The sequence below is a fragment of the Myodes glareolus genome, chromosome 7 (genome assembly GCF_982192425.1).
Source record: "Myodes glareolus chromosome 7, mMyoGla1.1, whole genome shotgun sequence".
Taxonomy (NCBI): Eukaryota; Metazoa; Chordata; class Mammalia; order Rodentia; family Cricetidae; genus Myodes; species Myodes glareolus.
Genome location: NC_142032.1, coordinates 40,163,695 through 40,189,298, shown reverse-complemented (window position 1 = coordinate 40,189,298; position 25,604 = coordinate 40,163,695). Strand labels below are relative to the sequence as shown.

At 42.7% G+C, this 25,604-nt stretch overlaps 1 protein-coding gene and 1 pseudogene across 4 annotated transcripts in view; both read left to right on the top strand.

Annotated features, from left to right (window-relative positions):
* The window catches only part of Cemip2 (cell migration inducing hyaluronidase 2), an 87,625-nt gene extending 62,894 nt beyond the window's left edge, over window positions 1-24,731 (top strand). For all 4 annotated transcript variants that reach the window (XM_087908035.1, XM_085693697.2, XM_048438703.3 and 1 more), the window contains 7 exons: window positions 1,553-1,761; window positions 7,340-7,522; window positions 9,878-10,097; window positions 14,066-14,164; window positions 19,357-19,511; window positions 22,215-22,318; window positions 22,665-24,731. In XM_087908035.1, the coding sequence (XP_087764161.1) occupies window positions 1,553-1,761; window positions 7,340-7,522; window positions 9,878-10,097; window positions 14,066-14,164; window positions 19,357-19,511; window positions 22,215-22,318; window positions 22,665-22,861 (1,167 nt within the window). In that variant the 3' untranslated portion in view covers window positions 22,862-24,731. The remainder of the gene's footprint in view (window positions 1-1,552; window positions 1,762-7,339; window positions 7,523-9,877; window positions 10,098-14,065; window positions 14,165-19,356; window positions 19,512-22,214; window positions 22,319-22,664) is intronic.
* LOC125403399 (eukaryotic initiation factor 4A-I pseudogene) lies at window positions 1,769-7,332 on the top strand (annotated as a pseudogene).
* Window positions 24,732-25,604: the final 873 nt, after the last annotated feature.

Sequence of the window (25,604 nt, the reverse complement as noted above, 5' to 3'; positions counted from 1 at the left end):
TTTGGCACAGGATGTCAAGATAGAATTGTCATTCTTTTTGTTTGTTTGCATGTTTTCTTTTTGTTTTTTGGAGACAGTTTTCCTGAGTAGTTCTGGCCATCCTGGAACTCGTTCTGTAGACCACGCTCAGAGATCCTCCTGCCTCTGCCTCCCTGTGCCAGGCTTAAGGACGTGTGCACCCATACCTAGCTTTCCAGAATTGCTATTCTTTATTATATTTGTGCTAGTCTTATTAGTATTTGAGGGGGAATTTTCATCCACTCCTGACTGGCTTGAAGGTTGAAACACTCAGGAAGAATAGTGCTCATGATGGGAGCCCAGGGTTATGCACACTGCCTCAGCTTGTCCTCTGGCAGAAGGCAGAAGGTGTGTCTGTCTGTTTCTCTCTCAAGTGTATGCTAAGTATGAATACGCTTAGGATACTAAATCATGTCTGCCATGTCTGTGATAAATATCTATTTAAAAGCTGGGGAACAGCACAGAAACATGGTGCACACTTGTAATCCTGGTGCTGTGAAGACAGAGGCGAGTTGATCCCAGCGGCTGGCTGGCCTACCCCTAGTAGATGAGGCCCATGCCAGTAAGAGGTCCTGTCTTAGAGAATGAGGTGGCCAGTGTCTGAGCAGGAATGGCACCTGAGACATCCTTTGGCCTCCACAGTCCCGTGCACACACACGCACCAAAAATGTATTTAAAGAAATGTAATTGCTAGTCTTACAAAGTTTCCTGTTTCTGTTTTGCATCTTTAAATGGGGTCAGTACACAATTAAAATCTTCAAGAGGATGTATTGGAAATATATTCTGACTCCAAGAACATAAAGTGGAGGAGCCAGTATGAACAGAGTTCTAGAAGAGTCCAATGAATTGTGGGTAGAATGTTAGTATTCTGCATATGATTTTGTTCTTCTGGAGAATGTTGCTGGATATTGATTTATTTTAGGAAATTGTTCTGAGGCGTGTCCTGCGGAGGATGCCTTGGCAGAAGGCTTTAGTTTGGCCTGGAACGTGGCTCAAATGCTACTGGAAAAGCTTCAGGACTTTCCAGTTTATCTAAGCTTAACATGTTTTTCCAGATGCTGTAGAGAGCTTTTTAACTTTTATTTTTCAGTGGGTGAAAAATGACTTCTTGGGCAAATGGAGATCATGGAAGACTAAAGGCCGAGCTCTCAGATGTGAATTTACCACCCCTTAGATCAGAGGGGAGTCTTAGATTTTGCCTGGGGCATATCAGTTTCCCCTGCCTCGGCTGATGAGTTTCTGTGACAAGCTGTGCAAGCCCCAGCTGTTGTCCATTCTGACGAATAAGCAGGCCTGTGGTGGTGAAATTGATGATGATCTTGGCTAGCGGAATGAGGGTCTGGTTTTAGCCATGTCTAGCTCAAGCAGGCTACATCATAAGCATGGCTTAGACCACTTGACCACTGCATATTTGGTCTGGCACTTACCACAGAATCCCTTTACAAAGCTCAGACTCTTGACATGCACTGGGTAAGTTCTTGGAGCTGTTTAATCTTTTATTCACGTCCCTTCAATTCTTAACTTTTCCTTAAAGGTGTATGTTCAGACATGGAACACTCCGAATCTTAGCATGATCATCACACGAGATGAATATCCATCCCACCCAATGGTGCTTCGGGGTATCAACCAGAGGGCTGTTTCTCCACAGTACCAGCCTGTTGTCATGCTGGAGAAGGGCTACACCATCCACTGGAACGGTCCGGCGCCACGTATCACCTTCTTGTACCTCGTGAACTTCAACAAGTAATGTTTTTATTTGTGTCGTTGCAAACCGTTGCGCAGGCAGTCCGCAGAGAAAAGGATGACATAACGTAAAGCCGCGGCCTGCACTTCACTCTTGCAGAGAAGCAGTCTGCAGGCTGTGTGGATGGAAGTGTGATAGTGTGAATCGATGACACAGACCGATTCAGCTTTCTCTCTGTTATCAGATGTCATGTGTGGAAAGGCCGCCTCACAGTGGGGTCAGCTTTGCTTTTGTTATCTGAGGTAGTTGGGTTGAATCCAGGACCTCAAGTAGGTTAGCAAGAGCCCTACTCACAGCCGTATCATCTACTCAGAAGACAGGTCTTGAAGCCATCTGCTGAGTCTTGCAGTTTTCTAATGCTGGCCTTGGTTTTATGTGGTTTTCTGAGTTAGCATGTGGAAAATTAAAAGGCTGCCTTGCTTTCTTTTCTCTTTTTTTTACTACCCCACCCTCCCCCTATGGGGAAGAGGAATGGTAGAACCTTGCTGTGTAGTCTACACTGGCCTTGAAGTAATTGTGACAGTCCTCCTGCCTCAGCTTTCTAAGTGCTAGGATTGTGGTGTGAATCACAATAGCTGACAATAGTGAAAGAATTTTGAGTCCAAGTATAGACTGGACGAAAGAAAGTGGCAAGATTAGTTGGTAATGGCTTCCAGGACAAGAGGAAGGGATATTGGGGCATGAATAGCAGGTATTTCCACTCCTGCCTGGAGGTATCCCTCTGTCTTGTCTTGTGTCACTTACAGTGCACCGATAATAACCACTGAGTCCCCAAAATGCATTGGTGTTGCCCTCAGGAAAATCAGTCGAAGCAGTTTTCCAGCCAGTAGGCTTCCAACCCAGATTTGGACTCTCCTCTTCTCTTTCTTCCTGCCTCCTCCCTGTAAACTGCCCATTGTGTGCGCTGAAATCTGTCTGCCTGAATGCTGTTTGTCTGTCCCCATCCCTGAGTCTGCATCTGTCCTCAGCAAAGGGCTTCACTCTGTCGACTGAAAAGCACAGAAAGCATCCCATGGGGGAAGGAAGGTGGGCACTTTAGAGAAATCTTTAACAGTTTCACAAGGAATGAAGTTTTACTGACTCACGAGTCCAGCTGTCTCAGATAACAAACGGTACTGCAAGCATCACTACAATCAGTCTTATTAGCCTGTGTCCGTGTGGCTTCCAGCATCTGTGGTGAATGTTTGTTTTATATGATTGCTTTCAACCTATTTACTATTTTCAGTGTTTATTACCATAACATACTCTGTGTCAGGAACACGGAAGAGGACATAACTTCAAATTACAACTTAGTTTGTAAAAGTTGATTACATAAGAAATCCAAGGCAAGTGAGGTTGATTGGTACAGTGTTCTCTTAAAGGCAGGTTAATCAGAGAGGCTGAGTAGACAGTAGGGTAGCAGTCTTAAGTGGCCTCAAAGAGTATTCTTAACTTGGGTGTGAGGTCCAGCAAAAGTTCCAGTCTCACTAAGGATCATGCCTGTGAATCAGGATTCCCCATCCAGAGACAATGGCCCTGATGGGATGGAGCCTGAAGCCATCATCCAGAGTAACCGGAATGAGATTTGGTGACATGAATCTCTCTGAATACCTCCTCTGTGGTTTTTATGCCTCTGGTTTTAAGAAGTCCTCTGCCGTCCAGCAGAGAGCCGATCTTCCTTGTGTCAAGGGGCTATGATGTGATTGCTCAAGCCCACTCTGGGACTGGGACTACTGCTCCATTTGCCATATCATTTCTTCAGCAGATTGAATTACATGTAAAAGCCACTCCGGGCTTTTCTTCTGGCATCCACTCATGAATTGACTCAGCAGATACGAAACATAGTTATGACACTAAGAGACTGCATGGGTGCCTCTTGTCTTGCCTGTTTGGGGAGCACCAGTGCACGTGTTTAGGTGCAGAAGCTATAGATAGAAGCTCCCCAATATAATTGTGAGTACCCCTGGCCAGGTGTTTGATATGCTTAACCTGAGATACCTGTCCTCCAACTACATCAAGATGTTTGTACTGTATAAGGCAGATGAAATGTTAAGCCATGGGTTCAAGGACCATATCTATGATATATTTCCAAAGCTCAGCAGTACCTGTTAGTTTTACTTTTGGCTGCAATGCCTTCTGATGTCTTTGAGGTCACCAATGAAGTTCAGTGAGAGACCCCATTCAGATTCTTGTCAAGAAGGAAGAATTGACCCTGGAGGGTATCCGCCAATGTACATCAGTGTGGAACGAGAGGAATGGAAGCTTGACACACCGTGACTTGTGTGATACTGTCACCCAGGCAGTAGTCTTTATTAGTACCAGAAGGAAAGTGTGGCTCACCAAGAGGATGCATGCCTGGGATTTCCCTGTTTCTGCTATGTATGGGGATATGGACCAAAAGGAACGAGATGTGACCATGAGGGAGTTCCGGTCTGGTCTAGAAGAGTATTAATTACCCCTGATCTGCTGATCAGAAGCTGTCAATTATGACTGTTCCATTAGCAGGGCAAACTACATCCACAGAATTGGTTGTGATGGTCAGTTTGACCATAAAGGTGTGGCTTTTAACATGGTTACAGCAGAAGACAAGAAGACACTTCAAGACATTGAGACTTTCTACAACACTTCCATTGAAAAGATGTCCCCTGCCTAGTGTTGTGAATTTCATTTGAGGAGTTGTCCTGCTCCCTGGCCCTAGCCAGGGTTCAGTCCCAGAGAACTAAAGAACAGCTGGAATGGGGGAGGGAAGGAAGCCAAGGGATGTTCATCTTGTTTTTCTCTCTTTAGATAAAGGTTACATTTAGAGGCAAAAAAAACCCCAAAACAAAACAACAACAACAAAACCTCTTAGAATCTTACAATGTTAGAGAGATTTTCTAATAATGTCTCAGCACACTGTCTCAGTTAAGCAGGTGACTTTCCTCACAGTGTCACATTTAATCCAAGGCTCTATTTCTCACTAGTTTATTCATTTACTGTCTGTCAGTTGACATAAAGGTGAATGAGCTCACATTAGAGAGGTGGGGAAAACATCAAGTAAATAGATGTTTGTTTCCTCCTCGTCTTCCTCCTCTTGCTTCTCCTTCTCCTCATTGTCATCATCTTCCAAGTCTTTCGTAGACATAGGATGGGGACACTAATAATAGGGCACGACAGGGGAGTCGTGCCAGGACACAGAGAGGTAGTGATATCTTGTCACTTGTCAGTCTTGTTCAAAAGCCCAGAGTTGAGAAAGGGCCTGTTCTCAGAATGGTGGGTTTGGTGAACAGGAATGTAGGGAACATCAGAGAAAGGATAGAAATGTAAACGAGAATGGAGGGGAGCAATAGTCATTGCTCTCTGACTTTGGGTAGCCGGATTTTAGGAAACCTTGCAAATATTAAACTTCATAGTTGTTCACATCCTTATGTGAAATGACATGATGTTTGCATACAATCCACACGTATGCATGCTCCTGTATTTTTCGGTTGCTGTTGATTGCTTTCAGTGTTAAAGCATTGTAAGCAGTTGTTGCATTATATTGTTAAGGAACAATGGCAGGGGGAAAACTTATATTTCCAGAACAATTATAGTAGTTTGTTTTGTTTTTCTGAATAGTTTCAATTTGCAGTTGGTTAGTTGAATCTGATTATGTGGAAGTTGCAGGGTTAAGTAATCTAGAATTTTGTTGTGGCCAAGCTCTTGGGATTCCATGCAGTTCCTCAAGCCTATACTTGAAAATTGATTAACTTGTTTAATCTTATTGGCTATGAAGCTTTGAGTTGTTACCTTTGCTTAATAAGCAGTTGAAATGGACTGGGAGTTTGGGGATAAGTAGCTCATTTCTAAGGCTGGGTGCTCATGATGGTGGACACCCTTGGTGTGAGATTAGTGGGTGTTGCAAATAAACCATCATTTTTTTCTCTAACATTGCAGCTTACAAGTGTCCTACTGATACCGCCAAGCCCCAATGCCCAACTTATTCCCTATGCTAATCCTCCCCTTTCCATCCCATTGCTAGCAAACTCATTTCTGGCTCCTTAATGTCATCCAGATATTTCCAGTTCAGTCTCCATAGTTTATAACTGAATTTAGGCCACCAACACCTTTGCCCAGATGCCTGCAGCAGCTCCCTGCTCGGTCTCCCCACGTTCAGTCTTGGTTCCTTGTATGATCTCTTCAGACCCAGCCAGATATTGCCAGGGAGTTGCAAAGAAGCTAATGAGAAAAGAACAGGGGGAAGGATGGGGAGGGATGCCAAAGAGAGTCTGTGGTCTGCAAGTTATATTGAGCTGGATCATGGGTTTGAGGTGAGATATTCCAGTGAAATGATAGACAGGTGCTATAAGGTGCAATGCAAACTTTTCATTCAATCCTGGACAAGTGAGACTTTTGAAGGGTAAAAGGAGTGAGCCTAGAAGTTTCAAAAATCAACATGAGCTTGGAATAAAGTCATTTTTTCCTTGCCCAATTAGCTAAAAGTTCATAAAAATTTCATGATGGGCAGAGGCAAGAGGAAGAGATGAATAATTTTTCTGAATTTAGTGTAATTACAGAGAGGTCATACACTTCTTCTGAAGCTAACATTTTAAAACTTTAAATGTTGTACTTATTAAACATAATAAGGAAAATACAAACAAACCAAAAAGAAAATTGAGTAATCCTTAATCCTAACTGAAGCAAGGCAGATAAACGTTATAGTCCCCTTTCCCTTCACCTCAGACTTTCTGACCTGTGGATGGACTGAAGCTGTTCAAACAGTCTCGAACACTGAGGATTCCTACCCTGCTCTGCTGTTATAAACGATACCTCATAGGGCAGCCTTGCTTTTACAGCTTTTTGTCTGCATTCATGTTTATTCCTTAGTGAGATTACTTGGTAAAATGTATGAGTAATATTCAATTTTTGCCGTATTTAAGGCTCTTTAGAATGATAGAGAAAGGTTACGGCAAGGAGAGTGGTGGTAGAGCCCTGTGGATATAATTAATGCACTGAACTCTACAACTGGAAATGTTTAAAGTGATAAGGTTTGGATTATATTTTATCTCATTATCATAAAAATGTCACATGAGAAAATGCCAAAAAAGGAAAATATTTTATTTTTTTAATGAAGTAATTTTGTATCTAAGAATGCTCAGGAAGACCGTTACAGTAATTTGATGGTGTGGATAAATGGCTCAGGCCTTCATTTCTCTCAGTTGTGCCACTGGAAAAGCAGGGTGTAGGGATGTTGGTTGTTTCACACTAGTGGAACTAATTGTGTAACTTGAACCGTATCTGTTTAAGAATATGTTATCTAACTTTAATTCACAAATAAATTCCAACTTCTCTTGAAATTTTTTATATTTTCTCTTTATATTTATATAAATATAAGCTTATAGTTATATAAATATTTAAATTATATAATATTTAAATATTAAATTTATATAAATATTCTTTTGTTTGGGTCGATCATATTTCTGTTCTAGATACATTAATACAAGCTATTTGGGAACCAGTTAAGTGTTTCAGGCTCGGGACTCAAAAGGCAGAGAGGTCATGCTTGAAAGTTCCATATGTCGCAGCATTCTAAAGATGCTAACTTTCTCTGTGAACTTTCTCTGGTGTCTCTCCTTAAAGGGACGACTGGATCCGAGTTGGCCTCTGCTACCCATCCAACACAAGCTTTCAGGTTACCTTCGGCTTCCTGCAGCGGCAGAATGGCTCTCTGTCCAGAATGGAAGACTATGAGCCCGCACAGTCGATGGAAGAGCTGCAGAGGAAGCCATCCGAGAGGAAATTCTATTTTGACTCTGGCACAGGGTAATTCACAGAAGCAGTGAATGAGAACTAATGCTGGTTTTCTTTAATGATGAAATTCTTGCTCCTCCGCATAGCTAAGAACAGACGGGGTGTGACAGCTCTTTAGCAGAGCAGTTGGCGTGGGCACTTGGGCACGTCACTCTTAGGGGCTAGGAGCACAGCTCAGACGACTAATAATTATTGTTGGAAGTAGGACTCAAGTGAAGATATTTACTGTTTACTTATTAAGGCAGTTTAGAGGAAGAGATCATCATTGTCAAGAGCCGTCAGTAGGCCCGATTGGAAATTAGTTTGTTCTTCCACAACAACTCTGTAATAATTACATGAGATACTATTTATATTTCACTGGAAGTCCATTTCCCCCTTCGAACTTAAGGTTAGTTCTCAAGCTGACCGTGAGTTTCTGAACATCACTGTGTAACCGTGGCGTATTTGCTTCCAACTTTCTCTAGGCTGCGTCTTTCCACTTTTTAATTCTTATCCTGCTCTCCTGGGGTCCTGGTGGCTTTGTCTGCTTTTGTCCAGTTACAGTCTCTGAGCCTGTGGGCTATGGTAGGCTTGCTCTCCTCTTCTCTCCAGCAAGTAGCATGCTCCTTCCAACTCTGTCCGTAAGCTGATCGGCTGCTGTCTGGGCGTAAAGATACAGACGTAGATAGACTCCATCTTGGCAGTAAATTCGCAGTCACTGAAGTTATCAGAGGGAAAAGCTTAAATGCTGTAAGTCTACAGCGGTGTAGTTAGCGTGCCTTAGTGGGTAACTCACAGGTGAGCTGAGAGGACAGTGGCATCCTGCAGAGGCTGCACGTTAGCTAATTCTTGAGCAATCATGGGGAGGTGGAAACAGTCAGAAGAATGGTGCACAGATGCATGGAGGCATGGACTAACATTGGCATGGCATGTATGGGGAAGACAAAAAGTTCAGAGTGGGAAGAAGTGGGAGCAGAGTTGCTTGGGGGACGAAAGTTGGGGCTCTTTGGTAACTATCTGGTTAGCCTCTGTTTACAAAGCAGCTCGTTTGCCCTCTGGTACCCAGCAGCCAGTGTGGTAAGCTCAAGAGTCTCCAAGTTTCGACCTCTAATTAAATATAAACAGTCTAACTGGACATTTATTTTAATGACGACAGAATTTCCACACGCTTAGTTGAATTTTCACAAAAATAAAAGGAACGACCAAATTTGTAAGGACATTCCAGTGGTCACAAATTAGTGATTGTGCATGTACAAATATGGGACATTGTTTTCTGGTTCGGTTATTAAAAAACATCCAGCTTCTGAAGATCTTTTTCTTTTTAATTCTATTCATTTTGACCATTTAAATTATATACTAAAAGGCTTTTGCCCATTTAGGCCCCTATTTATTAAATATTCGCACTAAAATTACTAGATGTTTGGACAATCACCAATTTTCTTAACCTTTTTTTGTGGGGGCAGGGAGAGATGGGGGTCTCACTATAAACTCTGGCTGGCCTGGAACTCTCTGTATAGACCTGGCTGACTTTGAGCTCACAGAGATCCATCTACCTGTCCTGCCTCCCGAGTGCTATAGTTAAAGGCATGCACCACCTTGCTTGGTTCTTACCTTTTAAAACCAATTTATTATAATGTTTTTGTTTATCTTTGAGAATTTTGTACCATCAGCTTAGATTGTATGCTACCTTTCAGTTGTTACTTTGCATTGACCTCATTTTAAAATGTGAACTCTTGATGAATCAGTCACTTTTTAATCAAGCCCTTTGCATCTTGACTCCTCCGGTTTGGAAACACTAGGTCTGCAGACGATGCTGCAGCTTTTCTTAGAACGCACATTTCCCTTTCACCTTGGTAGGGAGACTTTAGTTCAGAATTGGCTTTGGCCCCATTGAGAAGGATGGACCCCAGGCCCATGTGCCCTTGGAAAGCATCCCAAGGCTTTGATTGTCTTGACCTTAGTTAAACAAGCCACAGTTGCTACTTTATTATCCTTCTTTCCACAGTGATTTATGAGCAGCAACCACAAAAGGAATAGTTGATATTAATTTTCCATTTCTAAGCTCAATATAAATATAGTTTTCAAGTTTTTGAGGCAAGCTAAATTCCTTCCTCTCAGATGACCCCTTGAACTAATTTAAACCAGAAATCAACTTGGATGTCTTTCAGGACGACTGAATCAAAGTATCACAGTGCTCCCCAAGGCAGCCATCTGAGGCACTGTGGGGATAAGGAGGAAAGTGAAATATTTTATTAGCTTTGCAATTTATTTTTCTTTGAAGGAAAAGTTTGTTTATTGGAGAAATATCCCCTCGGCCATGAATCAAGTTGGGAAATTTTATGCTTCTGAGAGGAACTGACATCAATTGACTTGGTTTCTACTTTACAGGTTATTGTTTCTGTATCTCAGAGCCCATAGCCACAGAGATGGTCACAGTTACTGTTCATCTCAGGGATGCGAAAGAGTCAAGATTCAGGCAGCAACAGACTCCAAAGACATCAGTAACTGCATGGCCAAAGCGTACCCACAGTATTACAAAAAGCCCTCGGCGGTCAAGCGCATGCCAGCCATGCTTACAGGACTCTGTCAGGGCTGTGGCACCCACCAGGTAAGCAGGGAGAAGGAGGGGACCTGTGGAGGGAAGTCACAGTTTCTTGTCTTGGCAGTAGGAGTACTTGGCTTTGGAATCCATCGTGCAACTTTATAAATACATGTTGACCCCTCTTGGATTTTGTCTAGAGAGTGTTGCACTTAAGAAACAAAGCAGTCCCCAAGTATATCAAAAGCGTCTATTGTCTGGATAGGTTAATTTACCTTGATTGTGAGTTTTATGGTTTAAAATGGAAGGTTATTGTATTGGTAAAAATTGTTTACTAGGTTTAGGATTCTGCTCTAAATTACCATTGGGTTCATATGTCTAAACATGTTATAAAATTGTTTTATTTATGTGTATATGTGTTTAATGTTTTTTGAGACATGGTCTCATCAATTGAAGGATAGCCTTGAACTTACTTTATAGCTTAGGCTGACCTTTTGGGTGCTGGGATTATAGGCATATGACACCATGCCCCATAATTCTTTGTTTTATTAGTAGTGCAAAATTCCAGCTCATATCAAAACTTATTTCCTCTTTTAAAGGTGTATGGTCACTATTTTGAAGCATATGCTGTTATATTTTCTTGTAATTGAAAATACAGGCTGACTTTGGTTAGTGGTAAAAGTAGTTCTCTAGATAAGCACTTGCTCAGAATATATCCCAGTTATCTTGACATACTTAATCTTCCAAGAAACAAATAAGTGAAGGAAAAGATGCTTCTGACAGTGCCTTCCTGGGCCAGCATCCCCTGGGAATTCCTGCTCTGCTGCAGTGGTACTGAGTTAGTGCTCCAGCCCGAGCCTAGGAACCTCCCATAGCCTGAAATGATGCTGATGCTGCCTGCATCTAGTCAACAGTCTTACAGAGCAAGAACTGCCCCCAAAACAAAGCCAAAGAAGGAGGGAGGGAGGGAGGGAGGGAGGGAGGGAGGGAGGGAGGGAGGGAGGGAGGGAGGGAGGGAGGGAGGGAGGGAAGGAAGGAAGGAAGGAAGGAAGGAAGGAAGGAAGGAAGAAAGAACATCTGAATGTAAATACAGAAAATACTTAAGTGCTTAGGTCTTTCTGTAGGGGATTTGAGAAGATCAGGTTTCCTCTTCTACTTCCATAAATCCCGCCCCCGTTTCTTACCATTAGTAGCACCAGGAAGAGGATGAAAGATCTATGCTTCTCATAACATGAACTTTGTTTTTCTCTGTCATGTCCATGTTTTCATTCATTCTTTTAGTAATCCATGAAAACAGTGGTCTCTTTATGACATTTTCAATTCTATGTATCATTACTCTTTATTCTCATCTACTCCCACCCTGTCACCTCTTTCCCCCCTCCTGAAGGTCTTCTTCCTTCCTTCTTGTAGTCCCCTCTGCTCTCCTATCCCTCACGTATTTATAGTTAAATCCAGGTTCTGCATATGAGTGGGAACTAGTGTTGTCTTCCTCTCCCATCATCCACTCTGTACCCCTTTTTCTTAGTCCTCTCTTCCCATCACCCACTCTGTACCCCCTTCTCTTGTCCCTCCCCCATCATCCACTCTGTACCCCCTTCCTTTGTCTTCCCCTCCCAGTATTCACTCTGTACCCCCTTCCCTTGTTATTTTGTTTTGTTTTATGTTTTGAGCCTGAGTCTCTGTAGCTCAAGCTCACTTTGAAATTTAGGTCCTCCTGCCTCAGCCACCACACCTTGCTGCCAGTTCTTCAGTGTCATTCACTGCCACCACCCCACTCTCTCATATTTGCTAATGATCTTTGCCTTCCCATTCAAGTAAAAGAGAAAGCCACCAACAAACTTCAGACTCCATGTGCAAGAAGAGTGCTTGCATGTGGGTATATGCTTTTAGATAGGGGTTCTTGCCTGGCTCATGTAAATTTTTTTCTTTCCTTGCTTTGTGCAGAATGTAGGGCCTTGAACATTCTAAATACATACTCTACCACAATACATACTCTACCACAATACATACTCTACCACTGAGATTCCCAGTCGCATATAATATTTTCACTTTTAGATAATATAGGGGAAGACATTGAATGCTCTAGTGCAGTGTTCATAATGTCCTTCAATACTGAATAAACTTGTTAACTTATAAACAGACTGCACTTTTGTTTCCTGGCCAACCAGACCCGAGTAATCACACAGAAACTATATTATTACAACACTGTTTGCTGGTGGCTCAGGCGTATTTCTAGCTAGCTCTTAGATCTTAAGTTAACGCCTGTCTATTAGTGTATGTATTGCCACGTGGCCATGACCTTACCTCATTTTCTTTTTTTCTTTTTTTTTTCTTTTTTTTTATTTTTATTTTTTTATTTTTGAGACAGGGTTTCTCTGTAGTTTTTGGTGCCTGTCCTGGAACTAGCTCTTGTAGACCAGGCTGGCCTCAAACTCACAGAGATCCGCCTGCCTCTGCCTCCCGAGTGCTGAGATTAAAGGCGTGCGCCACCACCGCCCAGCCCCTTACCTCATTTTCTACATGTCTTGTTTCCTCTGCAGCTGGCTGGTGTCTGCTTGACTTTGCCTACTCTCTCTCTATATATATCTGTTCAGATTTCCCACCTGGCTTTACTCTGCTAAGCCATTGACTAAAACAGCTTTATTCATCAACCAGTAAAAGCAACACATATACAGAAGGACATCCCACATCAATAACTTTTCAAAATAACTTGATCATCACTGGTGTCCTTGACTTCTTCTACCTTTAGCATTCTTAGTTGTTATACCCAAAAACATCTAGAAGAATTCATTTTTAAAAAGTGTTGATGCCGGGTGTGGTGGTATATGCCTATAATCTCAAGTACTTGAGGCCAGCTGGTTTCCAATAGAGAAAACCCACCTCACAGAGAAAAAAAAGGAAGGAAGAAACAGTGCAGTTGATTGGCTGTGCAGCTGCGAAGCATTTGAAGTGTTTGGGAGCATCATGTTTACTTGGAAACTTGAGAGGATTGTTTTTGTTATATCTTAGAGCCAAACACATGTGTATTGGGAATAATTAGAAAGATTCACATAGTTCTGCCCCAAACTAAGACTCAAAAGAAATACTCAACTTCCAAATGTTGCTTGGTGTGGCGATGATTCTTCTTCCATGGAATTGTCGATGATGATTTGTACGGACTGTATGCTGTTCATCTGCCTGAATTGTGACTGAGACACATTGGCCGGGGAGGTGGACTTCAGGGACCAAGAGTAAACTGGAGCAGTGAAAGGGAAGGTGGAGGTGGGATGGGCAGCATCAGAGAAAGCAGAGAGGCAAGAAGGAATGGGGGTGCCTGTGGGAAGTGGAGGGCTGCTCTGGCTCTTAGCGGTGATAGGACAGAGGGAAATGGGGGCCTGTGTGTATTGACTGGCTATGTTTATGCAGCACTTTACAGACATTGGAGAGGGACTGAGACCTGGCCCTGTTGAGGACACTAGAAGCTGGTCAACAGTACAGCCCTCCGTCATCCTTGGTCCTAGATTGATGAATCTCAGTTCAGGATAGTGGATCTGAAAAAGATGTTTTAAAGAGATGTGTTCCAGGACCAAAGAGATGGCTCGCTCTTAAGAACACTTGCTGTTCTTGCAGAAGATAGGAGTTTGGTTCCTAGTACTGATAGAGGGTGGTTTGGTTCACAACAATCTGTAGTTCTTTAAAGAGATGTGTGCCTGTTTTTCCATGACATATTTGCAAAGACTTACACTTAGCACGTATTACTGAGTTAGTTTTATTGACTTGATTGTGGGAATGCATGGTAAGCATGTGATGGATCAACAAACCAGACCCCCAGTCACTTTGATTTTATTAACAAGATTCTTCTTTGAAACCATGATTGTTCCAGAAATCAAGAAGCATATACTTTGTGTATTATATGCATGATCTAGAATTTCAGGTCATGAAGTAGGTGTATAAAATTCAGATAAAGAAATAGCCATTTGGGTTAATTGAGTATGTTTTGAGAGACCCATGGGACGTGGATACAGTTGTCTTCAAAGATGCAATGTGTTCTTGTCTAGATGGTGTTTACCAGTGACCCTCACAAGAGCTACCTCCCTGTACGGTTCCAGTCACCCGGGAAAGCAGAAACGCAGCGAGGAGAGCCATCTGTTATTTCTGTAAGTATAGTCCGGCCTTGCCTCAGTCTTTGGGGCTACTGCAACAGAATGCCATAGACTAAGTAACTTAGAAGCAACAGAATTTAGTGCTCACAGTTTTAGAGCTAGGAAGTCTGAGATGGAGGCTGTGGTAAAGTACTGTGGGGCAGGGCTAGGTTCCTGGCTCCTATACTGCCCCTCCTGTCTGTATACTGCCGTGTCTTGGGTTTACCTTCAAAGTCTCATTCACCAGGGCTTCCCGACATTCCTCAAAGGTTCTAGCTCCTAATACCATCACTTTGGGGATTAGAATATCAGACTATGAATTCGTAGGAGCACAGATTTTGAACGACAGCATCACTTCTTGGCCTTTGCCAAGTGCAGAGCACTGCATGTCTGTGAACTGGTGTGGCTTCTTGCCTTGATTGTCAGTCCTAGTGATATGCATTACTTTTGGGACCAGTCACGGGTTTGTTACCCCATTTGATTTACTTGTGTCAGGAATACAGCTAAGGTGTAAAGGCCTCTTAAATGGTTGTGTTTTAGAGTTATTTTTTCAAGAGGATTATTTATTGATTACTCTTAGACCAGTGGTTTTCAACTTGTGGGTTGTGTCCCTTTTGGGGTCCCATATCAGATATTTATATTAAAATTCATAACAGTAGCAAAATTAGAATTATGAAGAAGCAGCAAAATAATTTTATGATTGGGGATCACCACAACATGAAGAACTGTATTAAAGGGGTGCAGCATTAGGAAGATGGAGAACTGCTATATTAGGCTAATGTTAAAAAATTATTTAAGGGGCTGAAATGGAAACTTTTATAATTTAATTTAAAAAAAGACATTAAAAATGAATAAACACCCAGAAAAAATTATTTAAATTACATTTCAGTCACCATTACATAGGAAAGTATCTTTAGTTAAAGAATAGCTCTCATGTTCATTAAATATGGAAAACCATGTCTAATCTTGTTTTGTGAATTAAAATAAACTCCCAGGCTGTTTAAGATATGGGAAACGATGGCCTCTAAGTTCCTTTGGCCTTTTCTTTGAAGGCTCCCCACGTCTGAAGGAAGCGGAGACAGAGTATGGTCTTTTCCAAGAGCCTCAGTGGAACAGATGCAAGTCATAGTGTCAGCACTAGACTTTGGCCCTCTGGCCCAGCTAGAAACTAGTACTCAACTGTGGTCTGTCCAGTCAGGGTGGTCTGGGGGTCTCTGTGTAAGGAGCTCTTTGCTAGCAGATGTCCAGCATCCCTCTAGCCTTCTGGGGTCTCTGCAGGAACTCAGTGTGTTAAAGCAATGAGTAAGATGATCCCAAATCCAAGTGTGTGGGACCAAGTTAGGCTTACACCTGCCCCAATGTTTTAAGGTAGAAAGATACACATCCCATGAAATTTGCCATCTTACCCAGCCTTATGCCCAGTCATGTGATGTGAATGCACCATAGGCTGCTGTCGCCACCACTGAGCCCTGATTTCCAGGGTTTCTTATCAGCGGTTGCAGACTCCTATTGGCACACTTTTCTCCAGAACTTTCACATCATAACTCACTTCTGAGGCCTTGGTGTGATGTTAGCTCCTTCTGAAAGCTTCTTTTCCTTCCTTATGGTTTTTTGTTTGTTTTGGTGGGGCGGGGGGAGGTGCCTTTTGCAAGCACAGTTTGAATTTCTGAGAATAATGGATTTCTCTCTCTCTCTCTCTCTCTCTTTCTTTCTTTCTTTCTTTCTTTCTTTCTTTCTTTCTTTCTTTCTTTCTTTCTTTCTTTCTTTCTGCACATGAGAGTCACAGTGGCTCAGTGGCTAGATGTGATTCCCACAAAGCCTAACTACCTGAGTTCAGTCCCTTGGACCCAGTATAAGGCAGAAACTGACTCCTGTAAATTGTTCTCTGACCTCCACACTCACCCCATGGTACACACATCCCCCCATACACACACACACAGACACACACCACACATAAATAGAATACAATTTAAAAAGAAAAAAAAATGCATCAGGAATTTGCAGAACTATTTCCTCAATTAGAGCAACTTAACCATAGCTAAACAAATCATCGTGAGTTCCCATGAGCAAAGTTGTGGGTTAGAAGTAATATTTCAGGAAGGACTGGCATAGCGGAGAGAACCTTCGAGCTCTTGTTAACTGTTAGTGTAATAGGATTTACTCTTAATAGATAGAAGCAGTGTCTGGTCAGTATGAAGTCATTTTTGCTATGTCTTCTCTTTTATTGATGAGAAATTAATATTTAGTAATTCTAGCTTTCCCCGTTTGTTATTTTATTTCATTATCTCTCTTCTTTTTTTTTCCCCTTCCTTCCCTTTCCTTTCCCTTTTTTTGGGGGGAGGGGGACCAAGATTTTCATAAGTTGCCCAGGCAGGCCTGGCAGTCATGGTCCTCTCCCTCAGAAATCCTGAGTGCTGAAATTAGGGCATGGCATTTCCTTTTCTTGACAAGATCACAGATTGTGACTTAGGGAAGGTTTTGTGAAACATTGTAGTGGTACAGTCAGTGGTAGGGAGAGTAGGCCAGCATGGCCGCCAGAGGCCTCAAGGGCCTCCTCTCAGCAAAGCTGGATTCTCGGCTGCCTTAGAAAGAATTTTAGGACAAGAAGCCAACATTAATGAATTTATTAATAAGTAGAGCGTTGTAGTTACTTTTTGTTGCTGTGAAGTGACCATGGCAAAAGTCACTTATGGAAGAGTTTATTGGCACTTACAGTTTCAGTATGACCATCATGGCAGCAGCAGGCAGGCAGGCAGGGCACTGGAGAGGTCCCTGAGAGCTCACATTGTGAGCTGAGAGACAGCATTCAGAAGGGCTGGGGGTAGGGCGCATAGGCTTTTAAAACCTCAAACCTACCACCCAGTGACAACAAGGAAAATCTCTTAATCCTTAACAAAGAATTCTGCCAAATGGGGCCCAAACATTTGAGGCCATTCTCATTCAACCTCTGAGGTAGGGGAGACTCTGTGCCTTAGCTGTGAGTGTGAACACAGAGAGCAAGGGTGGTGCCTGGCGAGGGCAGAGGGAGCACTCTGGAAAGGGGAGGGCACAGTTCAAGATGGTCTAGGCTTCTCAGGAGAGCTGGACTTCATTTTTTTTTTTTTTCAGTTCTTTGGCGTGCTAACTTATGTTGCTCAAAAGACATCATTTGCAGCAGTGCTCAAAGATTAAACGTAAGCATGGAAGGAAACATGCGAGGCTTTCTTACTCTTTCTGTCAGTGAACCTATAAGGTAGTTTTGTGAGACACACTTTTAGGGTTCAGGGTTGTTAGGGTGCTAACATGGTAAAACTCACAGTCACACATTCTGACTTTAACTAATGTAGGAGGGTCTTCTATCTATCTGTTGCTTTCATTGGTTAATTAATAAAGAAAACTGCTTGGCCTGATAGGTCAGAACATAGGTAGATGGGGAAGACAGAACAGAATTGTGGGAGAAAGAAAGCAGAGGCAGGCAGACACCATGAAGCTCCGGCCCAAGATGGTTAGAATCTTCCCGTTAAGCCACCACCTTGTAGTGCTACACACATTAATAGAAATGGGTTAATCAAGATGTGAGAGTTAGCCAGTAAGAGGCTAGAGCTAACGGGCCAGGCAGTGTTTAAATGAATACAATTTGTGTGTTGTTATTTCGGTTGTAAAGCTAGCCGTGTGGGACAGAAAGCAGGCCTGCTTGCCTCATCACTACACTTAATGTCTTTAAGATATTTTAGGAAGACATGTGCTGTCTTAGTGGGCAATTTCCATCTATCCGTCCTTGCCGTGTCTTCATTCTCAGCCAGGTTCCAGGGTGAGGACTCCTTTCCCTTCCCATGTTTCCTTTTTTCCCTGATTCTGTTTTACTTCAATACCTCATAACTTAAGTGTCAGTAAAAGACCCATTTTGCCATTTTGATGTTAGAGAAGAAGAGCTGTATTTGGAGGACGAAGGAGACATTCAGTGTCTTTGCTATTCCAGACCTAGATACTGAAGGGTTACGTGTGATGGGTGCCAGCATCTGAGCGCTGACTCCAGAGCCCTCATCTCAGTGATGCCACAGGTGTTCATGGCTGAGGTCTGAACACGTCAGCGTCACCTGTGCAGCTCACTGGGGGCTGCCCTATCTCCCTTAGAATATGTCATGTGGCCGGCAACAATTCCTGGGGCAGACTCTAGCAAGACCTCCTAACATTCTCCTATTCATAGCCTTCTTTTTACAGAGGAAGTTTTGTAAAAACCTTGGATATATAAATATGTAAAATAACTACACAAATCAAACACTAAAAGAAATGTATTTCAAAACAATTCTTGGTCTGCACATAATTTTACTAAGTGTTGTCAAAGATTAAAGTGAATTTGAATAGTGAGATGACTGGGTTTGTTCATTTTTACAAAAGGAATTAAATTTTGACAGCATCTCTGATACTTTAAGATACAAAATATCTTCAGTGTTTTTTGGAGTTTATCCATACTTTGATGTTATAGTCATCAATGCTGAGAATGCCACCTTACATAAATACGTAATACAAAATGACAAAAGGATCTTTAGGGCCATTTTAGAAACTGTTGGGAATTCTGTTCTAATCCCAGGCCAGAATTAGTAGATGATTTTTAAAAAAATTTTAATGAGACACAGGTTAGCATTTCAAACAAGGTTTTAAAATCAAACATTCTAACACAGTTCAATCCAAAGATATAGCAAGTTGGTACTTATACACAGAGGAATGATGGCAGGAAAATATTAAAGGTTTTTCTTTTTGATAATTCAACTATTGTTTTCCTACCTGAACAGAAAACTGTGCATGTAACCTACTGTGGATGGTAGTATGTAGTGCCCTTGTTTCAGCAGAGATGTCTGAAGCAGCATTTGCTGGGACTATGTGACTGATAGCGTGCACAGTGTCGGATGTGCAGGTCACAAGAGGCAACGCAACTGAGCACAGCCAGAAATACCCCAGATGCATTATGTGTTTTATGTTTTAATGGATTTTTTTTTTGGTTTTGTGCATCCAAGAAGCCTTTCAGTCATGGGACTCTACATTGGATCATGACCTACAGTTGAAGAAACTAAAAGGATTATGGGTACCATTTTAGGCATTGCAGGGAGACAGTAAACCAACATGATACATTCTGAAGCCTGGGCTTAGAACGAACTAACCAAACTCAAGCATCCTAGGGATGTTTCTGAAATGCAGATGGCAACATTAAGGCATTTTTGTATTCTCAGGTGAATGGTACGGACTTCACCTTCCGGAGTGCAGGTGTGCTCCTCCTGGTTGTGGATGCCTGCAGTGTTCCCTTCCGGCTGACAGAAAAGAAGATGTTCCTTCCTGCGGATGTCAGTCAGATGGAAGAGTATTTAAAGGCTAGCATCCCTCCAAGGTAGGTCAAGCTTTCCCTGCCCCAGAGAAAAGCTCCCTTTCAATGTGACTCCTCATTGCCAGGTTTCCTTCTGAGCTCTGTTCACTCCATGAACATTCAGGCTCCGTGTGATAGTTTTTTCTTCAGTGGCCGCTGGTCTCACTGATGGACTCTCACAGAGCATTGTATAGTGATTGGGATTTAGGAGGTCACGGCCCAGGTCACCGGTATCTGAAAAGGAGTAACTTTTTAAGTGGTTGTGCGTCCCAGCTCTCTTTTAAGAGCAGGGTCTGGTTTTTGTTGTTCGTTCGTCTCTGAAGAAAAGAGACCCTGGATGATGTTTCTCTTTCTGGACTGACCAGACTGTGACTGAGGACGGGTGAAGAACTCAAGATCCTGCTGCTCTGTGCAGCCGTTTATGGAAAGAGCCCACGTTTCCTGTCAAGTGAGGCTGGCCTGACTTTCTAGCCCTTCCCATTGATCTGATGGTGTATATTCTCGTAGCCTGCAGAACTGCTCCCAATAAGTCCCATAAAGTCTTTAGAATATTTTGGAGTAACATTTGTATGTTGTTTGTGTATGGAGGGGGGCATGGCTTGTGTGTATGTGTAGGAGGTCATTTCTCTGTAGTCTTCCCTCAGTATCCAGAGAAGTTTGATTTATCAGAGTTCTCCCTGCAAAGACCCGAATTTGCAGGTGCCTGAGTCCCTTATTTCAGATGGTGTAATATTTGCATATAACCTTCACAGTTCTTCTTTACACTTTAAATTCTCTCTCTGAATAATGGCAAGATCTGTGGAAATGCCGTGTAAATACTTGTTACATTGTATTGTTTAGGGAACAGTGCTAAGGGAAGGCCTGTGTCTGTATCCAGAATACATGCAGATGTTCCCCCCAGTCTCTCACTGTGTCCTTTGTAGGTGACAGGAATGTGGGTCTGTGCATGCCAGGGTGCACATGTAGAGGTCAGAGAATATCTTACAGTTCTTCTCTTTTTACCATGTGGGTTCTGGGAATTGAACTTGGGTTATCGGGCTTGTATGGGAAGTACCTTCTTCACCCACTGCCACCTGGTTGGTGCTTTTTCCCAAATAAATTGAATGAATGACTTGTTGAATTTATGTATGCAGAGCCTGTGACTAAGAGGATCAGCAATAGGGCTATCTTAGAGAGACTTTTTAGAGTGAGCTATTTTGCCTGCTGGTTATATTACTGTATTTAGTTTGCAGAAACGTATGCATTGGACCCTAGGATTGCTAGGAGTGTATATTGCATTTTAATACAGGGTTGAGAAGTTACGGGGCAGGGGTCAGAAGTAGTGGTAATCTCAGCATCCTGGAAGCAGAGACAGAAAGATCACTATAAGGTTGAGGCCAACCTGGTCTGCTTAGCAAAAGTGAGACAGCCAGAGCTTCAGAATGAAGTTCTAGTGCAACTGACAGTGTCTCTTTTGAGAGCTTATGGGTAGACTGCACTCATGCATGCACCCATGTGTTCATACATGCATCATACATGCATGCCTGGGTGCATCTGGTAAGGATCTCTCCAGACTGGCCTGGTAATTTCATCCTGTTGACGTTCAGAGCTGAGGGACTTCTGTGGCCAGTCCTCTCCAGTAACTCTGAATCCCATCACCACTGCCTTAGGAAGACTACAACCAAGTGCACCATATACGCACTCGTCAAAGCCCGGATGAAGACAGTGTCTGCATTGCTAAAGGAGTTGCAGCCAGAGTTAAAGAAGGGATTCTTTTTCTGAATGGAAATTAATATTACAAGATATCCCTAACTAAATTAGATTATGCAAGTAGCACACTTTCTGCATGTGGGAACAAACAGGTTACTTTCCTGTAGTACTTGGCAGCTGGTACTGCAGTCCACTTTGAAGAGTGGTAAGCTCTTTTTAAAGAAATTGTACCAATACAAATAGCGTGTTGGTTAGATACTAAAATAAACCATGAAGCCATAGCAACTGTGCCAGGAAACACTATACATTTTTACTATTGTGTGTCTATGTTTGGGGCTGGTGCATGCAGAGGCCAGAAGAGGGCATCAGGTATATTAGAACTGGAGTCACAGGTGGTTGTGAGCTTTCATGTAGGTGTTGGGAATCAAACCCCAGTCCTCTGATGGAACAGCAACTGCTCTCAGCTGCCGAGCCACCTCAGCAGCCCTAACGACAGCAACTAAAACAAACAAATTTAAAAAAAAAAAAAACATTTTCAAACCATAGAGAATGGCTTACGTTTGTTTTTGTTTGTAGCACTGTTCTTGTAGCATACTGGAGAGTGAGTCTAGGGCCTCTCTATCCTAGACCGACAAACACGCACCAATGATCTGCACTCCAACCCTTATATTTACATTTTAAGTTTGTGATTACCCATTCATAATAAAGAGGTAATGGCACATACGATAATAGAGTACTCTAGAGAATAGACCAGTCCTTGAAAGGCTTGGTTCCAGTCTGCTCTTGCACCTACGTGACTCTTGGTTTTCACTTCTTTGGGTTTCCCTGTGTTACTGCCCCTCCTAAGAACATGAGAGGTTCTCTTTGCAGCAGGGACTTGAGACGTGTGTCACCGGGGATGAAAGGCATCTGGCCTGTTTTCCTTCCTAAATTTGCTTTTGTCTACTATGCTTCCAATGCTCTCAGTCCAGAAAGAATCTCAGGAAATTCGTGCTGAGTGATTGGCATTGGTTCTGATGTTCTAACTTTGACCCACAGGTCAATTGTTCTGTTGAGCACAAGAGGAGAAATCAAGCAGATGAACATCTCTGATTCATTAGTACTTCTGGGATTGGTCAAACCAGCACATCTTCATAGCAAAGGTTTGTGTTTGCAGCATCCTATGACGCCCTTAGGATGCGGCAGTGGAAATATTTTCATGGTGCTGCTTGTCAGCCAGACTGATTTCATGAGCTCTCCTTGAGTGTCGTTGAAATAATTTCTTCATAAAGGACTGTGTCAGAGGAAATGTGTTGAGATATGGCCTGTCATTTGGGTGGCAAGAATTCCTTGCTGACATAAGGAAGTGAAGGTGTTTGTGTGTATGTGTGTGTGTATGTGTATACGTGTGTGTGTCTCTGTGTTGCTCAGCTCTGACTCACCTCCTTCATTATCTTGCTGGAACTGGTAGCTATGTACTTCAACTTTTCTCTCTCTCTTTCTTTATAGGCGGTATTGTATTTTTGGGATTCAGCGGAAACTTTAAGCCGTCATGGACTAAGCTGTTCACCAGTCCTGCTGAGCAGGGCCTGGGAGTGCTTGAGCAGTACGTCCCTTTGCAGATGGAGGACTATGGGTGTCCCAGGGCCGGCAGCGTCCACCGGAGAGACCTCGAACTGTTACAGCAGGCTTCGAAAGTGCTTTAGAAACTTACTGTAATTTAAGTGCTGGGAAAGAAAAAATGTGAACTAACTTATTTAATTTATGACATTTTAAGGTGACACTGTTAACCCAACAGAACCATTTTCCTGTTTGAGAAAAAAAAAATGAAAGAGAGAAAGAACTCAAAGCAACCGCTTGAGTGCCAGCTCGTGCACCTTGGCATTGCGCAGATGGTAAAGAACCCTTTGTCTTCCTGAGGCTGCTGAGTTCAGAGAGCAGTTCTCTCGCCCCGCCCCTCGCACCAATAAGCCGGTCAGCAGCGCTTCCCTTTTTGTATAGTGGGATGCGGGGAGGGCGTCCCAGCGGCTGCTGTAGCACCTTGATACTTGAAGTCTAATGCTCATTGTGCAGTTGACTCCAGTGGCTGACCTTCAGTGATGCCGGAGGCTCATTTCTGGACAGCCGGTGAGGGCTTTAAGTGGCCACTTAGGCCCAGCACATGCCCCTCCTGCCTGGACGCGTACTCTTTTAACTCATTTGTCTATTAATTGCTTTTGAGGGCTCACTTTTCAAAGAGCGAACCATATTGGGACAAAAGGGCTTTTGAAATGGTTTTGATCTGTGGCCATTGAGCAAAAAACAAACAAACAAAAACAAACAATAACAACAACAAAAACAAAATGATTACTTGCACCCAGGTCTGAAGTTGGTGGACCTTTTCGCAGCTTTAATCCTTAGCCTGTCTTGACTGTATATTTGTATTTAAAACGAAGAGCTGTGCTGACTTTTCTTTAAAAGAAACGAGCCACTTCCCAAACTGTAAACCCGTCATTTTAACTTGTAAAAGGGAGCTGGGTATGGTGGCACATGCCTTTGTTCCCAGCTTTCCAGAAGCAAATGGATCTCATGAGTTGGAGGCCAGCCTGGTCTACATAGTGAGTTCCAGGACAGCCAGGGCAATGTAGAGAAACTTGTCTAAAACAACCCCTCTTTCCCCAAAAAATTAATTTGCGAAACGAAATCTGTCCTTGGTTTTGATCTTATACCTGTGTTTTCGTGTGTGGATTTTCTTTTAAAGCTCCCCTGCTCATTATCCTACCAGAAAACCCCAGAGAACTCACTGCTTCTCCATAGATATGGTTTCCAAGTGAGGAAAGAGACAGCTTTTTAGGTCAGAATCATGGAGACAATATGAACCTCTTCATAGCCTTAAAAGCAGGAGTCTCTCTTCATGAATATAGTTGTCAAACACAAGAAGAAAGGATGCCGTGATGTCCAGTGCCCCTTCTACTGGGCTTTTGTCCAGCCAGTGGGGACACATGTGGCAAAGGAGGCTGGCCTGGCAGACAAGGAAGTTGCGTCGTAATGCTGCAATGCAGCAGGGAGTTGCGTGGGTGAATAGCTAGGCAAGTTAGGGCTGCCACTAGCAGTGCATGCAGACAAGCTCATCTTCCTGCGTGAAGGGCCGAGGCTGATGCCTGTACTGTGTGTCTCCGTGACTTGTGTTCCTTTTCAGAACATGCTACCTCAAAGTGCTGTGAGAAACCATGCCGACTGTAGTGCTCACAGGAAGGGCACGTGTCTTAATCAAAGTCTGGTTATTTGTTTGTTTGGGTTTTTTCAGATGTGGGTTTTTGTTTGTTTTTTCTTTCTTTTTTTTTTGTACAGCGAGATCTTACCTATTAGATATATTACTGGGTAATGGCTCCTGAAGGTGATGGAATTGTGTGTGGGAATGTGTGTGTGTGTTATATTATGACTTAAATATATTTGATGTGTGCTTTTTTTAGAATTCAGGTTTTTTTTAAAAAAAATACTTAGAAAGGGTTGCAGGTTTCAAGACACTCAGTTTTTCTGATTTATGTACTAATAATTAGGGTCTAAGTTAAATAAACAAAAATACATGTACATGTATTTTGTGTGTGTGTATTTATGAATCTCTGTAGTTGTTGAGCTCTCAGATTCCTGCTTTCAAGAAGGTATTGGCAGAAATAAAGGATGACCACCCACACAGATTTGCAAGACTTTATTAAAAGGTCAGGGAGCAAAGTTTCTCCATAAGAGGAGCCCAGCCTTGGCTGTGTGTCAGAATCACCTGAAGAGCCTTAAAAAATTCGCGGGCCTGGGCCCCACTGTCTTCCTCCCAGATTGGAGTTCATGAGTTCATCGATTTTAGGTCCAAGCTGGGGCACATGAGGTGTTTTTGGTTTGGTTTTTCTAAGCTCCCTGCAACCACATTGGAAATACTACTTACAACCCAACTTCCATCTGTAAAACCATTGTGATTAAAAAACAATTACACGGGGCTGGAGAGATGCCTCAGCAGGTAAGAGCACTGGCTGCTCTTCCAGAGGAGCTGGATTCGATTCCCAGCCCCTACGTGGCAGCTTACAACGGTCTGTGAACTCTGCTTCCAGGGGATTTGACACCTTCACACCAATGCACATAAAATAAAGCTAAATAAATAATCTTAAAAATTGCATGTATCTGTATGTTATTTTGAGATACCTATGTCACTCACAGGATTCTCAATACTAAGTATTTTACTGTTATTACTTTTTGAAAGACCTTTTTTTCCTTCAGACAGGCTTTCTCTGTGTAATGGCCCTGGCTGTCCTGAACTCGCTTTGTAGGCCAGACTGGCCTCGAACTCACAGAGATCCACCTGCTTCTGCCTCCCGAGTGCTGGCACTGAAGATGTGCATTACTACACCCAGCTTAAAAGTTGTTTGTTTTTTAAATTATTGATTCTTTGGGACTTTCACATCATGTACCCCAATTCTGCTC